The sequence below is a fragment of the Neopelma chrysocephalum genome, unplaced genomic scaffold (genome assembly GCF_003984885.1).
Source record: "Neopelma chrysocephalum unplaced genomic scaffold, ASM398488v2 Primary Assembly neopelma1_71, whole genome shotgun sequence".
NCBI classification, from domain to species: domain Eukaryota; kingdom Metazoa; phylum Chordata; class Aves; order Passeriformes; family Pipridae; genus Neopelma; species Neopelma chrysocephalum.
This window is the reverse complement of record NW_020897731.1, coordinates 350,540-367,398: the sequence shown is the minus strand read 5'-3', so window position 1 is coordinate 367,398 and position 16,859 is coordinate 350,540. Positions and strand designations below refer to the sequence as shown.

At 35.5% G+C, this 16,859-nt stretch overlaps 1 protein-coding gene across 2 annotated transcripts in view; it reads right to left on the bottom strand.

The window, feature by feature from the left end:
- GRK4 (G protein-coupled receptor kinase 4) overlaps positions 1 to 16,859 on the bottom strand; it is a 40,815-nt gene that overhangs the window by 5,800 nt on the left and 18,156 nt on the right. The window contains exons 7-15 of one of the 2 annotated variants that reach the window (XR_003534782.1): positions 15,474 to 15,537; positions 14,593 to 14,733; positions 12,060 to 12,250; positions 7,055 to 7,092; positions 4,454 to 4,543; positions 3,710 to 3,918; positions 2,881 to 3,026; positions 2,146 to 2,283; positions 101 to 223 (exon numbers count right to left, since the gene is read on the bottom strand). Coding sequence is in view for 1 of the 2 variants with exons in the window: in XM_027686552.1 (XP_027542353.1) it covers positions 101 to 223; positions 2,146 to 2,283; positions 2,889 to 3,026; positions 3,710 to 3,918; positions 4,454 to 4,543; positions 7,055 to 7,092; positions 12,060 to 12,250; positions 14,593 to 14,733; positions 15,474 to 15,537 (1,132 nt within the window). In the remaining variant the exon portion in view is untranslated. The remainder of the gene's footprint in view (positions 1 to 100; positions 224 to 2,145; positions 2,284 to 2,880; positions 3,027 to 3,709; positions 3,919 to 4,453; positions 4,544 to 7,054; positions 7,093 to 12,059; positions 12,251 to 14,592; positions 14,734 to 15,473; positions 15,538 to 16,859) is intronic. The other variant, XM_027686552.1, reaches the window with a different exon arrangement.

Sequence of the window (16,859 nt, the reverse complement as noted above, 5' to 3'; positions counted from 1 at the left end):
AAACAACTTGTTTTTCCCATCACAAAATAATATAAACAACCTGAATGGAAGTTAAGGTCTTACTGTTAATTTTCTTATGAAAGAAAAGAAATAACCTTACCTCTCCACTAAAGAGTCTGTGAAAGAAGCCTCTCTTTGGTTTAGGAGACCTCTCTCTGTCTGGTGACACAGTACCATCAGTTTCATATGCATTGATATCTTCAAAGCATCCCGTTTCGATCATCTTTGAAACACATGAAATATAAACGAAATGTCCACACAAGCCTTTCAAACAAGTTCCATGTATTATCTATTTACTCTGGCTGGGTACTCCTTACACTTTTAAATTCATCAGCCAAACTACAGCACTCACAGAGCTCCACAAAGGAGGCACGAAGCCAACACGGGCTCCCCCTGTGCACTCAACAAACTAAAGAGTAGCAATGAGAGACTATCACACAGGGAAGTACTCAGGTGCTCTCTTGTTTTGGTTGCATTCTTGCCTTTCTTCTGCCTATGATGCAATAAGTGGAAGTTTTTAGAACCAGAAACTGATTTTCCTTTCATGCGTTCTGCTCGTGTCAGAGCAATCTAGTCTAACACATGTAATATCTCTATACCCTGAACTGAACTTAATTAATAAACATGACACGGGGAAAAAAATAGGTATAATGAAGATGGGTCTCTGGAGAGAAGACAGGGATTTTGAAATAATCTTTGTCTGTATACACAGAAAATAAAACAAATAAACCCACAATCACTGGATGCAGAAAGGACAGCAGGTGAAGGCCAAAATGTAACCAACAGGTAGGGTCAGAAGGGGGGGAGTGGCTAATGCCCACATCTAGTTGGCATTTGTCTGTGATTGCCACTGGTGCACATCTGTCACAACAGCATGGAGCCAGATGAATACACCTTGTAGAGGGAGAGAGGGCATAAAGAGGAATAAGAAGAAACGCATTCTGCTTTTAGTATAAACCATGACATTAGTACAGTCATGGCAGGGCAAATGGAATTCTTAAAAGATCAAGTGCAAAGATTTGGGGGAAGGTTCAGTAACATGAATTAAAAAAAAAGCACGAATGTACAATGAAGTCTGCATAGTTATTCCTTGAAGAGAAGGAATTGCCATCACCAGAATTCCACAACTATTTCCAACTTTACCCCTCTATGCTGGGTTATTAAGCTGCAGTGCATTTTTTCATGACTAGATCATATTCTGAAGTTCAGAATTACAACATAGCATAGGAAATATCTATTTCTCCAAGGTTCATTTCTTCTTAGTGAAGACTTTCTATGTCAAATGACACCTTTTCAAATCTCCTTCTTAATGTAATGCAAAAAAGCAAAAGGAAAACAAAAGGGAATGTACTTTTTTCTTCAAATTGTTTGAGAAATTGCTCATCTTTTGTGTTGAAGCTTTAAATAAAATCAATCATACTGAGAAAGAAAATACACCTCTAGAATTCAAGACAATACTAATTTCAACTAACACCTTATAATAGGGGGAAAGCAGTCATAACAACAACTGTGATTTTAAAGATTTGTTACTGAGTGCTCTTGCTGAAATGGTAAAGAGGATTTGAACTGCATGAAGAGGTAGTAAAATTCTAGTATTCTATGCAGAATACGTGAATAGTCATTCACTAGGCACATGAAAAAGCTCTAAGAGAAAAGTCTGATTCAACTGATTGAATTGTTTGTTTTGAAACCTTGGAAAAGGTGAGTCTGCAATTCTGTATTACTGTGTCACTTGAATCCTCTATTGATACACAGGCACTATATACAAAAAACTTGCACTGTGCCTATTTGCTTCTGAACACCTGGAATAGCATTCCATCTCTCTCCTGTGAACAGCAATACTGAATAACATGTGAGAGAAGAACAAGGAAAAGGTGGTCCTGCTGATGTTAAACACTGTTCTGAACACTGTATCTATGATGACATGAAGTCAGACTCTATTTACAAAAATTTACCATAGATCTCAGTTTTTAGCAAGCTGCTTATGTTTTGGGAACAACTTTCTTTCTGAAGTCTTTAAGCAAGGAAGTCTAAAGCAGAAACTTCTTTACATCTTAGAGAGAAAATCCATACTAATTATATCCTTTATTAAATCCTCTATATTGCTCTACTAAGGAAAATAATCTTTTAAGAAATATACATTACCTCATTTTGCCAAGGGATGGAGACACAACCCGTAACAAACTTGGAATAGAAGTCATCATCTGTAGTATCCAGGTTCACTCCTTTTACTGTTGAGAACTGCTCTATGTCCAGGACATCTTTACAATATACAGCACGTGGCTGCAGTACAAGACAAGATTGATTCATTAAAGTTTTGGGGTTGGGTATTTTTTGGTTGGTTTTTGTTTCTCTATATGAGCAAAAAGGGAGCAAAATACCTACAATTTTATATTTTACATTGCTGATCACCAAATTTCACTGTGCTACAAAACAGGAATATGAAAACTTAAAAGAATCTCATGACAAGGCACCTGAACAATTTCATCCATCCTACAAGTAACAGCAAAGAAGTATCAAAACCTTCTTTGGATTTCTTAATGGTTGTCATAGTTCACTCATCTTCTGCCACCCTCCTTTCAACTCCAGAGTATTTTCTTCAAACATATTTCTCATTTGTTCTGCATCTGAGCTATGGAAGTGGACTTTTAAGGGCTAAGAAATCAGCTACAATCAGCATTTCTCCCTAGAGAAATGCCACTATTGTAAATAATTTTGTGATCTCAGATGAAACGATACAAAAAAATTAGCTCTCAATAGCCACAATGGCATTCTCCTGCCAATTTAACTAACTTTAAAGGTTTCTCTGGGATCATACGATTGCTGACATAGAATTATGACAGTTCTTGCCTTTTTAGATACTAATCAAATCTGTCTCACCTACTTACATCTGGCAAGAATGGAGGTTCTAACATGTTTGCTTCCAGCCTCTTGAAGTTAATGTTCCTGAAAATAGGATGCTGCTTTACAACAGCAGCTCCATCTTCAGTGCAACCCAGTCGCTCCCCTGGATTTTTAGCAAGTAACTGCAAAGACATGGGGAAAAAAGCTGTTACATGATATAATCCCACAATTAAAAGAAAAATTCTACATGCAATGTCTTTCAATAAGTTTATTTTGCTACTTGGCCTTTTATTAGATAAAATTTATCAAGTATCAAAACAAACTGGAAATTCAAATGACAACATTCTGGGAACAAATATATTTTCAGTAGACAAAAGAATCCCTGAAAGCAGACCATTTGAAGATTATACCCAAAGTTATATGAGAATACTTTAATTGATGCCATGCTGAATAGATTTTCCAGTACAGATGCTGCAGTAGACTTTTCTTTCAGGAAATACAGACTTACTTTTTTCCAATAGGCTTAAGTAATGCACATATTTTGCATGAACTAGTACAGAAAGCTTTCTGTATAAATTTAAGACCAGGCAAGACAAAAAAAAGCTCTTGTTTTGTAGATACTCTTTTAGGTGAGCAAACTAGTGTACTCCTCTCCCACTTCTTCCCATGCAGTATCCACGCCGAGCTGTTGTACTCCATCTATATAATTACATGTGGTCCTAACAGTACTGGACCATTTCAATTATGTGATGCAAAATCAATTTATGCAGCTTTCCCTTCTGAATGAAGACATTAAAACCCTGTAGTTGATCTCTTTAAAAGGATTAGAAATTTAATTTTCAAACCTCTACGTCTCTTCACCCACCATCCTGCAGATGGATTTTGCCTCCTCTGAGAACTTGTCTGAATATGTTTCCTGGTCTTCCTTTACTCTCCGGTCAATCTCATCCCGTTTGACCCTTTCCTTATGCTTCCTGAATGGAGACTGTCCTTCAATCATTTCATAAATCAAGCAGCCAAGACCCCACCAATCCGGACTGAATGTATACTTTTCATTTTTGAGCACTTCTGGAGCTACAAAACAAAAACAAACACACATCCATGACATTTCACTTTAAATTGACTAATAAAATATTGGAAAAACTCTCAGTTACCCTTCTGGCTCTGTGCAGAGATGTTTGTGTAGCTTCTCTGCACTTTGAAGAAATGTTAATTTCTACAGTAAGAACTCTGTTTGTATCCAAGAGAAGAACTGAAGTTCTTTAATGCTTAAGTCCAGTATTGTTTACAAACTAAGAATGAAGTTTTTCCAAAGCTTGGAAAAAAATGTATTGTCACAGTAATCCATCTGCTTACCTGTGATGCTAAATTTCTTTGAATTTCAGAAAAAAATTAGGTGCTTTCTTGAAGTTCTACCTAAAGTTAGAATTTTCAGTTAAGTTTTCAAGTTTATCAGTAGGCTTATAATTGACTACTAACATCTACTGCTTTCTTCTTCTCATAACATGTCTAGTAAGTAATCCAGGCCAAATACAGTTCTAAGTCATTCTTATATTGACGGGAGCAAATTTTTTGGTAAAATGTAACAAGCAAAGGATACTTTACATACCCATGTAACCCACGGTCCCAACTCGACCTCTGACCGTTTCTCCTTCTGGAATCTGCACAGCTAATCCAAGATCCGAAATTCTGATATGCCCTATTTATGTTAAAATAAATTATAAATAGTTAGCAAATAATACAGGGTCATCACTGAAAAAATTTCTGTACAACACTTGATTAAAAAAAACACCCCAAAATATCAAAAACATTCATATACTCATATAACTAAGTTTATTTAACTTAAGTAGAAAGGAGTGATTTTTTATTATTATTCAGCTCCTCCTTAAATATGCAAAGAAAAGAGGCACAGATCTAACCGATTTCCTGAAGATCACACACAAAAAATTTGCTGTTGAGCACTCTAATTCCTAGCTTTGGCATAGGCTGCTGCTCTAGGACAAACAGAAATGATGATTGCTAGTTTCAGATTCTGTATCTGTGCATCAGACACTTGTATTTTTCCATTCTGTACTCCCACCACAAAAACTTAGCTGACTTCCTAATAAAACTTCAAAATTTACCTAACTTACTCCAAATGTGAGAAGACTGTAGCCTGTACTGAGACACCCAGTTTTCCTCTCACAGAGTACTCTAATAATGCCAAGCATGAGTACTTGGAATTGCTATTCCCACTCCCACCCCAAAACAAAAGCAGCTGAATCAATAACCTACTTAGAATTATTTATATGTACATGTCAGTTCAATAGTAGGATTTCCCCTTCTCATGAATCACTCCTAAGTAGATAACAGTTTCTACCTCACTTTATCAGCCAAACTTCTCAAGCTGATTACTGTCTCTATTAGTCACACATTTACACCAGTATCTACGACATAGAAGTCACATGGTAGAAGACTGATTTCTCATGACCAGCACTGCTCAGATGGGGAACTGGTCCAAGAAGGGCAATGGGAATTAATTCACCCCACCCTCCCTCAAATTCCCATGGACAGATACTGTTCTTTCTTGGACAGACTCAGTAACTGTTTCAACCACATTCAAGACATTTCAAGGTAAGAATGGTATTGACATTTTACTGTAAAAATGCATAAGGTACTTCCTTAATAAAAATATACAAGTTTAGACAGAAGAAAGGACAATTATATTTTCAATTTTAAAGGAAAAAATTGCCAATCATCTAGAGCAGAAAGATCCATTGAGGAAAAAGAAAAAAAACCCCATACATTTATACTACTGGTTATAACGGACAGGGATACTGCCATTTACAGAAACACCCAAATTTATAGAATGATTCAGGCTGGAAGGGACTTCAGAAGGTCTTTAGTACAACATTCTGAGCAAGCAGCCAGCCCAAACCATGCAAGGCTTTTTAAATTCTTGTTTAGAGTGGACACTGCGTCACCTTTCTGGGCAGCCTATTCCAATGCCCAAGTGTCTTTGTGCATACATGCTCTGGAATTCAAAAATCTCTATAGCATCAATATTAGTTAACAGCATATTAATTTCTGATTTACACATGACAGATAATCAAGGGATGGAGAGAGAGAGAATAGAGAAAGTCAAGTGCCACTCTGTATACTGGTTGGAAATAACGCTCCGGAGCACCAAATGCTATTTTAAATACATTCAGATGCTCTTCTGTTCTCTGACATCTGATGAACCCCTTCTCAAGTGCACGATCTGAGCTCCTGAAGCGATTTTCTAATTAGTCTCCTCTGCTCCCTGGAACTGGATCAAAATATTCCTGGCAGAGAGAGAGCATTCTAATGCAGTCCTGCAAGGCTACATTTTTCCTCAAAGAAGCCGTCAGCTTTTGCAAGACACTACTGGAGAGAAAAATTAAAGAATGCATTTGATGTCTAGCAAAGCTTTAGCTCTTGGAAAGTGACTTCTCCCAAGCATCATCTTTCTTGAAATTTATCAGTCAGAACATGCTGACTTTAAAAAAAATATACTGTGTTAATGACTTCAAAAACAGTTTTTCCTTAACTAAAATGCTCAGCAGTTACAAGAACAAACTTGTAATATTCACCCACAGCTTAGGAGAGAATTGCTGCACATGTTCTACAGTCAATTCAAAAGATTCTGGTAATGGCTTGCATACAAAGTCATTAAAGAAGATTAATTTGGCTTCTGAAAAACAAAAGACTACAAACATTTCTTCATATTGTTTGTACTTCCTTGATTCTTTCCAGCCACATAAGCACTAGTGACCATGAGACCTCTTTTAGTTGAAATCTTACAACAGAAATGCTTCAGATTTCTTCTTATTGACTAAACATTCTGGTTTACTAAGTAAAGTTCTGGCCCCACATCTAACAAATTGTGTTTCCATAGTTGAAGAAAAGACAAACAAAACAAATCCATATAAAAGTTTCAGCCATCTTAAATCAAGAGAAGGAAGGAGAAAGAGGAGCAAAAGGGAAAAGGAACCATTTTATAACCCTTCAAACATCATCATCGTTGATCTCCAAAGTCCCAGTTTAGTCCCCTGCCTTCTAAAAAGCAAAAGCACTTTTTTCATTGCTAATTAAAGTTAAGATTTGACAATTAGGTTCCTTTTATCATGAGGAAATCCCTTGATTTCTGGCACAGTATTAATTAGAGGTGTAAATCTTTACTTCAAAATTAATTTTAATTTTTACGTACCACAGTCATCAAGAAGTATATTCTCAGGCTTCAAGTCTCTACAAATCAAACAACAGAAATGTGAATTAAACAAAGGCAAAATTATTCATCATCAAGTACCACGAAGGCAACATAAGATTTCTTGGTTCTGATTGAAGCAACTTTTCCACTCACATACAAAAAAGAGTTGTGAAGTTGATGGCCTGTAATACAAATAGTTTAACCAGAGAACTCCAGATCCACTTTCCCCCAACTCTCTAATTCATTTACATTAACAAAAGCAATTTGTACTCCACGGATGAGAAACTTTCTCCACACAACTCTGAATCCTGATATGAAGGAACCACCAACTTACACCCAAATTTGTGCTCACAGGTGAAAGATATTTCTCCTTAGAATATCATCAATACAACTCCCAAATTATAAAACACAAGTGTGTTTGCTGCAGTTTGATGCTGACTACTTGCTATATTCCACCCCAGGGTGTCAGAATATCAACAAAAACTCATATTCTCAAGACTAAGCATATCCATTCAAACTCCACTCCTTTAATTTGGATATGCAACTTCTAAAGCCTACTAGACACTTCATCTAGCGAGGATTCTTTAATCAGATTTCTAGTAGTCTCTATCACTTTTCTGTAAACATCAAGTTTCACAAGCAACATTTTTTTAGCTATTAAATGCTAGCAAAACTCAGGAAATAGTAAAAGAGCAATTAACTCAGTATTGGAGCTCTGCATCTTCTTGGGCATTTGTACTTTCAGAACAAAAGAAGAAACTTCATAAGATGTTTGGATTCCCCCACACACAAGGAAAATTTGGGGAATCATTGAAGCTGTTCAGAGATTACTTCTAGGATTTATCTTCTAGCAGATTCTATTGAGAACTTACATACATACATACATATATAGGCATGAAATATATGCATAAAATATATATTGCACATTATTATAATAATGTAGATAATCAGTCATAATGTATACTGTTAAATATACATATTTGTGCATCAGAAAGTGTATATGACTGCAATACAGTCTCTTAGATTTATTCCACCATAAATATCATAAAGCCAGAAATAGACAAGTAAAAATCAGTACTTGGCTAAAAAGTCAGTTATTATTGGAATAGATTATTAAAAACAATATGTATGTATATGGGTATACATATGACTGTGACAAGAACAGTTAATCTATACAAGCAGAAAAGACTGAATAATGTATAAGAAGCAATTTTAGCAATAATGATTCTAGAATTGACATTGTAAATGAGAGCAAAATGCACACACACACAACTTGTTCACCAAGAAATCTATATAGTTTTTTCCCTTTTGTTCTGAAGTATGTGTATTCATGTTAAAGTTTCATTATCTTATTAGATTAACCGTACAAAGAAGTCAGAAAGATACTCTGTTTCTAATGCTTTTAAGTCTGGACAAACCCCATAATGTTAATAATTTGACATTAGATATGATATTAAAATATGAGAGAAATCGGGATAGATCAGAGTTTAAAAAACCCAAAAAATTAAAAACTCCACATCAGTATCAAAAAAGCAGAAGAAAATTCAGCTCAAACTTTAGGTAGAAACACATCTACTTTAAAGCACAAAATATATGCTCAATTTAACTCAAGTAAACAAGTTTAAAGATTTCCATCTCCAAAATGGCTGATTGAAGCCCAGCCTGAAACCTAATACTTAAAAGCAACATCTTCTGCTTAATAGAAGTTATTCTGGTCTGACATGATTTTGGTTAGTCCATAGTAAAACTCATTTCCAGCCAAAATTCCATCTCTTTAATGCTATTAGTTTCTTGACCTAGCAGCACGAAGAAGTCAGCTTTTGGAAGCATTCAGCTACAAGTCCTAATCCTGGGATTCCAGATTTGGGGTATCAGCTTTCTCCCTCTTCCCTTCCTACACCACAATAGAGGCTGAAATCTCACTTTCTGTTGGAATACACAGACACCCTACACTGGATGACCAAGCTCAGAGTGAGAGGTGGCAATGTAATTCTATCAACAGAGGCAGCAGCTTTCCCTTATGAATCAGAGAAAGGCTGGAGGACTGCAAAGCTCACAAAACTAAGAGGTTTATTAAAAAAGTTGAATAAAATTCTGTATTTTAATTTGGACTAGACAAGCACTAGTCTATTTATGCCATAGCTAACACCAGCCTTCCTACAGAGAAAACTTCTAGAGAGAAACCCTTCCTGGATTTCACTGCACAGATGTCTGCTCTGAGCAGAGGCACGAGGCAGGCAAGGAGCTGCTTGGGTTTATCCACTACAACTTCAACAGGCCTTTGAGCCTGATCTTTACCTTCCAGGCAAATTCCGTGGCACTGTGGGTATGTACACTGGTTTGTGAGGAAAATCTAGGTATTCAAGCAACTTATCTGATAAAACCACTACCATCCTTTAGGAGATGGATAATTGCTGGAGTTTTCCTGCAGGAGTTAAGTCCATTTTGGAAAGCAGGCACTTGTTCCCCACTCTGACTTATGTAAAACTGACTTAGCTCTAAGTATTATCAGACTTTAAACGTAGCAGATGGATGAATAGCTCCACTACTGCCTCTGTCTATTTGCTTATTTTTCTAATGTCAGCACCATATGGCAAGTCACAGATAGTTTCACAAGCTCCCACTGAACAAGCACTGGGCTCAGTTGCTGTCACAGGGCAGGGCAGGGCCCTCCTTCCAGCTCTACATCTGTTCTTTTAATCCAGTGGGAACTCCACTAATAAAATGGCTCAACTGACTCCAGGGTCCTACAGACAGTCCTAACACCACTGCTGGAAATACAATAATAATTGGGAAAAAGACACAAGAAATACACAGAAGAAAACTGGTGTCAATGGAAAATTAGGGTTTGTTTTTCCACTGTATGAGGTATTTTGCCACTGATGGCAAAAAATCCCAAATATAATACATTTATAATACATTTTAACATGACTGACCTACACTAAAACTGCCATTTTAGAACAGAACTGAGCACGTGAACTGATTTTACTACTACCTGCCTACACTTGTCTCCATCAAGGATTTCTGTTTCTAAGTTCTGAATTTCCCTTCTTCCACTGCCTCTACAGGATACTTTACTGGGAATACAGATGGACAGACACAAAAACCCATTCTCAAGAAAATATTTTACCACAGTATGTTACAGAATTAAAGTCCACCTTAACAGGTTAAGCTATTTGTCTAAAAAGAGTTAAAAATCTTTTAAAGCTAGAAAACAAACACAGTAAGAGATCTTGAGATATGGCAACAAGAAAAAGAACTATTTCTAATTTCAGAGGAACAGCAAAATAAGAAAAACTTTCCTTCTGTGTTTTCTTGTCCTGGAGAATGTAAAATACTAGTTACCACAATTTTGAAAAATAAATCATGATATCAATGAATATGTGCTTCATTATGATCTCCCTTTCCACAACAACATTAAGACTGGAGGTTGCCATCATAACTTCTTTAGTGAGAATAAAATAATTATGACAAATTTTCCCAACCTTTTTGTTTTACTAATCATATCTAATCACTGTATTGCTGCTTAAATGTATTTCCATTAAGATGCCTGATAGAGAATTTTGATTGTGTAACACATCACTGTAATTGGTGACATTCTGAAGACTCCCAGGTACTATGATTAAATTTAAGACCTTCTTTTTCCTCTGAGTTTATAAATTCTTTGGTTTCCAACACAGGTAAAGGTAACTGCCTCTCAGTTCTTCATTTTGGTATGAGTAGAAGACTAAAAATAATGCTTCTAATTAAGAGACAGTTTTACTCAGTACTGGTTGTGAAACCACTTTTTTCCATGCTCATAAATTTAAGCTTATGTGATTTCTTAATAATTGGAAACTGATTATATAATAGCACTAAACAGGGCAGAGCTCTAGCCATCAAGACTGCTCCAGAAGAAAACATGACCACTCCAAGATCTGGAATCAACGACAGAAAACATTAGGATTTGACATATGTGTTTGAAGGTCTTCTTGTAGGCAAATAGCTAAAAAGTTGGGCTTAAACAGGAGGGCTGTGGTTTGGGGGTTTTCATTTTGTTTAGGGTTTTTTGTTATTGTTGTTTCGTATTTTAAACAAACAGTTTTGTTTTCACTTGGGCAATGTGAAATGACCTACTTGTAGCTGATCAGATCTTTCATCTGTGCTTCCCTCCTACCTCTATGCCAATGTCACCGTGTGACACTGCAAGATTGGCCAAATTCTCTAGGGAACCACATCTAACCACCAGCAGAAGACTGATTTACTCTGTGGTTCTGCTGCTTTCTGCTCTGTGTGCTTGTGTTGGTCTTCTGTATTGGGGAGAGAAAAGACTAAGACTCACTATATTAAGTTAGACTTTAAATCTCCTTTGAAAGAATTAGTACTAGATATTACAAACTAGGAATATAAAGAAAGCATTCTTGGTCCACTATGAAGTTTGTTTTGCTTGTTCTGTAATATTGATGCATACCAGGGGTTAAATGATGTATGTACAGAAAAGAGCAGTAAGATCATATGATCTCAATTACAATGCAGAAAGCTTCTGATAGTTTAATTAATTCAAAAGGAATAATGTGTTTATTGGAGGAACCTGAAATAAAAACAGAAGAAAAAGTTTTTCATAAGGACTATGACTATCATTTTACCCTCAGATCATAACATGCAATGCAGTCAGGGATTTCTATAGCCTTCTGTGAACTACTTTGGAGTGGGCAGGAATACAATCCCATATTCCTAAAACTTACTTATTTGAATTAAAAATTAGCTTTGTAAATTGTAACTTATTTTCATTTTTCAAACAAACCTTGAATCAATTTTATAATATTTTAAAATGTATCAAGCATCCGGACCTAAATTAACCAGTAAGAACACAAACAAGATCAGTAATTCTGAAGGACATGCCATGAAAAGGACAAGAATTTTTTTTTTGCTTCTTTTACTGTGAATTTGTTCTAGTGGAAAACAATTAATACATTCAGTGCTGAACAGACATGGAAAGGTACCAGTGACTGTAGATAATACTCACCTGTAAACAATTCTCTCCCTCTGCAAATCCTCCAGGCCACAGCACAGTTCTGCAGCATAGAAAATAGCCCTTTCTTCATCAAAGCCAGGATTTCCCATGTTATATATGTGAAACTTCAGATCCCCTCCATTCATTATGGTTAATACTAAACACAGGGCATCTTTCGTTTCGTACGTATAGGATAAACTAACCTAAAAACAGGGCAGGGCAAGAACAGGACCATTAGTTATTCACAGACCCCAAAACAATTCACAGCTCTTTTTTCCAATATAATCAATATGTGAATCCCTTTTTTAAAACAAAAATAACAAAACAGGCAAGTAGAAAAATCACTCCTGCAGAGATCTTGAAGATACAAAGGAATACAGACTAATTTGCCTGTTTAGACAAAGCCTACACCACCAGACAAAAGCTTAGTGACAAATCTGTTTAGACACCATAGAGCTCCATCCAGAAAATAGTTATCGATGATGCCCCTCAGCTGCACATTACCTGTATTACTCTTTGTCCAGATAACATGCCCATTTAATAATTTTATCAGTACCTCAGGAATTTTGCATTGCCAAACCATCTTCCTGAACTTCTATGAGACTCAAAACTGCCCTACATTAAAGAAACTCAAGAAATTATTTAAGATCAAATGTGTAGTTTCTATCTCTAACCCTCCAAGTGACTGGATATGTCCCTGATTGAAAACTTGTCAACAGTAAAGACTCAGTACAGCTCTTTATAGTCTTTCTTCTCCCTGTATTTGGAATGTGGTGCTGATAGGCAAGGAAGAACACCAGGATTTCTTTCAGGTTTTAGGTAAAAGTTTTTTAAGTGGATTTAAACTTTTAAAGCAAACTTGTGAATTCATAAACCCACCCACTTTAACACAATGTAATATATTACAAAATTTAACATATGCTGTTGAAGTTACAAATTCATTTTCAATAGAAAAGGCTCAGCTCTGCTGATGATTATCTGGCAGGATCTTCAAAATTACCTACAAAGATAACCTAACTCATACTAAGAGCAGTGGAATTCAAACATATACTTAGCTTTCATTAGGTAAGCTAGCTGGGTTAAAATCAGTAGGATTCTTTTTTTTACTCAATAAATATATTTTTAAATGCAATACAAGTAAATAATGGCCCTAATTCAGTAATAGGTCCAAACTCTTCCTTTGGAAGCATAAATCAAATACTAATTAAGAAAATGAAATAAATACAGAAATCAGCTACTTGGGGCAAGGATTCCTATTTGGAGGTTTTCATTGATATGTCCAGCTATTAATGACTTTACTAGTGACACAGGCATGACAAATTATCTACCCATTCCCAACCCAGTACTACTGCAGATCCGAGATCCAGATCTTTCCTGTTGCACAAAAAACCCCCGTTGAATAGCAAGTGGAAAATAACTCGTGCTCAATTCTATAAAGTGATTTCAATTTTGACTTTGATCATTTATTGATTTACAGTATTTACATACGCTGAAAAAAATGTCATTCAAAAATAGAAGTTTCACTGTTATAGTAATTTATGGATCAATTCAGGTATTTTCTGGATTCAGTTTCAATCAATTCAAGCCCAGAAGCCTTGTGCAAAAATAACATTAGCATATTTATAAAGAAGTATAATTTGCAATAGTTTAAAATATTAATGTATCTGGCCAGCAGGTTCTTAATTTTTCTTTTAGCTGGCAGTATTGTATGGGATTTTTTTTAATACATAAAGCTTATCAGAAAATACATACATACATATTTTATACATATATATTTATAAATAACTTTCACTATCCTCTGAAACAGGTACTTCAAAATCCTCTCTGAACAGCAATACAAAATTTATCAGTAAATGGATTTAAAACCAAAGCAGAATGCATTTTAAATTAACATTTAGATGACAACGTTTTGATTAAAAAGTAAACATTACCTGGGGTAAATTTTACTTGGTCTATCTTTGCTCATTCTAAGTTATTTCACTGCTTAGTAATTAGAGCTACTAAGAGACCATAATATACATAATAGCATCAGGTTAAAGTATTAAAACTAAGATTTTCATTCCATGGAAGTTTTATTAAAAAGTTAATTGTTTCACATCCAAGACACCTCTTTAAGCCTTAGCACACAGCAAAGCAATATAACCTCAATCAATATACAATTAAAATGTCATGTTTATCTTGGAATATATAAGCAATAGAGTAACAATTGCTACAAAAATACCCAAGGATATAAAAACTCAACTATTAAACAGAGGACAAAGTTTCAGTGGCATCAGCATGCTGAAATACACTTAATGTTCTGGCTGTGAGGAAAAAAGCAGGCAGACTAAAACCAATTCAATATTGGATAAAAAAAGTCCTCTGAACAGAACTACCCACAATAACACACAAAACACACTTATTATTGTATCAAGATTTTTCTCAACAGTAATGCAATCTCTAAATCAATTAAAAAATTAGTCTTGTGCCCACAAGCTCCTGGAAGAAACTGAACGAAGTAAATAAAGACACGTTTCTGAAAATAAGATCAGAAGTAGATACTTACTACAAACCTACTATTCACTTTTTCTAGAATTCTTTTTTCATTTAGAGCCATTGATTCTCCTTTCCTCTTCTTTATTCTCTTTTTTTCTAGCTTTTTACAAGCATACATTTTTCCTGTTGCCCGTACTTGACAGGCACACACCTGAAAAAGAAGGATGGTGTGTCAGAGATGCTAGGGATTTATTTAGAGTTTTTATTTTAAAGAATTTTTAAATAATTTCATTTTCTTTTCAAACTCTTTCATGCTCTCAGAAAATGATGGTCTATAAGCATCAATACAGAGCCTTCACTCATGAAACAACTTTAAAGGGTCACAAACGTTGTAATAGAATAGAAAAAGTGATTATACAGAGGCAAACCCATTTCTGTTGGGGTTGAATAATTCAGTAAAACTCTGGATCTTGTGTTAGTGAAACAACTGACTGTGATACCAGTGTGTGTCTAGACAAGCAGGTCAGAGGACAAATATCCACATCATAATCAAACAGCTGAAAGATTATGGTAATTTAGTAACCCTACTTCACCTTCAATATAGGGTTCTGGTTAAAATACATAGGGGAGGAAAAAGTTCCATTAATTATAAATAGAATTAATAAAACCTATAGATTTTATTTTAGGCTCATAAATATTCTATATAATTATTAAATACAAACTAAATTTTCACTGCCAAATGAAATTTCTAAATAGAAGCAACTGTTGTCAGTCAGTCGAAGTTTTCTGAAACTAACACATTAAAAGAAAACAGTTTGGATTGACAACAGTTTGCCAGGTGATGTGTCAAATGTAGATTGATGGAGACAAGACTTAAAACAGTCTCTCTTCTGTATTAACTTTTCTTTTTTTCTTAAGAACTGCCTCACAGAAAGATACTTCTATACTCACCTCTCCAAATCCACCTTTGCCTAGGACTCGGTAATGCCTAAATGTGTGTTTGGTTACTGGTTGCCTGATTAACAGAAAGAAACAATTACTGCAACAGAAATTACAAACGTCAGTTATCCCCTCCCCACCCCAAGGTCTCTCTTGATTTTCTCCCTTCTGTTCTATGACATATTTCTGAACAAATGTTGCCTTTGCCTTATGAAGACAGCACTGTAATAAGCGGAATTTCAAACGAAAGGGGTGCTCCGTTTAGAAACGTGGGCTCCCTCATGTGGTCACCAGACATTCTCAAGAGCAGGAAGAAGAGCTGGTCAGCTTGGCCCTTTGTGTTTACAGTTAGAGCCTTATGTGTTCTCATCACAGACAATTTCTCATGTCCTGCTGCTCCCTGAGCTGCAGTAGGCTGACATGCATTGCAATCACATCACGCTTACAATGCAGCATTTAAAAGGTAAGCCATTTCTCATTTTACCTTGCTTTCTCAAAAAAGAAAGAGTTGTGGTATGCAAGAGCAGTTCAAGAGCTGAATTGTTAAGGTGTTGATGTAGTGGAAGAGGAACAGGTAACTGGAGGCAGTAGAGCTGTTAACCATTCTATGCTAAAACTCTCCCAAGCATGTCAGAGCACGGCTATTCCATGGTAGTGGGTTTTTCTGTGTTCTGTTTTAAATGAGTATTCATTGTTAATGCAGGTTTTTTCTCAGGACAATACATGGAGGTTCATTTAGTAGAGAATTTGAAGAACTTCCCTAGTTCTCTTACTGGCTTCTGCTACCAATTCAGTAAAATAAAGACATTGGGTAATTGGAATTTACAACAAAAATAATGCTCAAGCACCTTAATGTTTGAATATGTGATCACATTACCCAACAGGGCTGAATTGGAATCAATTTGTAGCAATCTCAGCCTTCTGAAAGAGCATTGATTTAAAAGCCCAAACTAGATTCTAAAATATATATAAATCTTACCATCTTGTAATTACTAGATCTGTCTCTGTACCACCCTAAAAAACTGATCAGTTACCCAAGCATCCAGTGGGTTATAAAACTAGATTAATCTGCTTATTAACCACCAACTAGACAAGGTTTGAAACTAAAGGATGGGAGCATTCCCAAGCAATACTGGTATTCCACTGCACACTTGACAGCCAAACATATATCTATATGATAATGAATTTCCATTTACCCAATACAAATTTACCACTTAAAGAATACCAGACAGATAGTTCCATTGGAGTATTGGTTCTCTTGCTATCCCATCAACATCATCCTTTACATCTTGTCTTCCAGATCATAATTTCTTAGACAGGCAGAGTCATTCATTAGAGCTTTACAGCATTTCTAGCATAACAAGCAGAATTTGTCACAAAGTAAAACTAAATTATAAT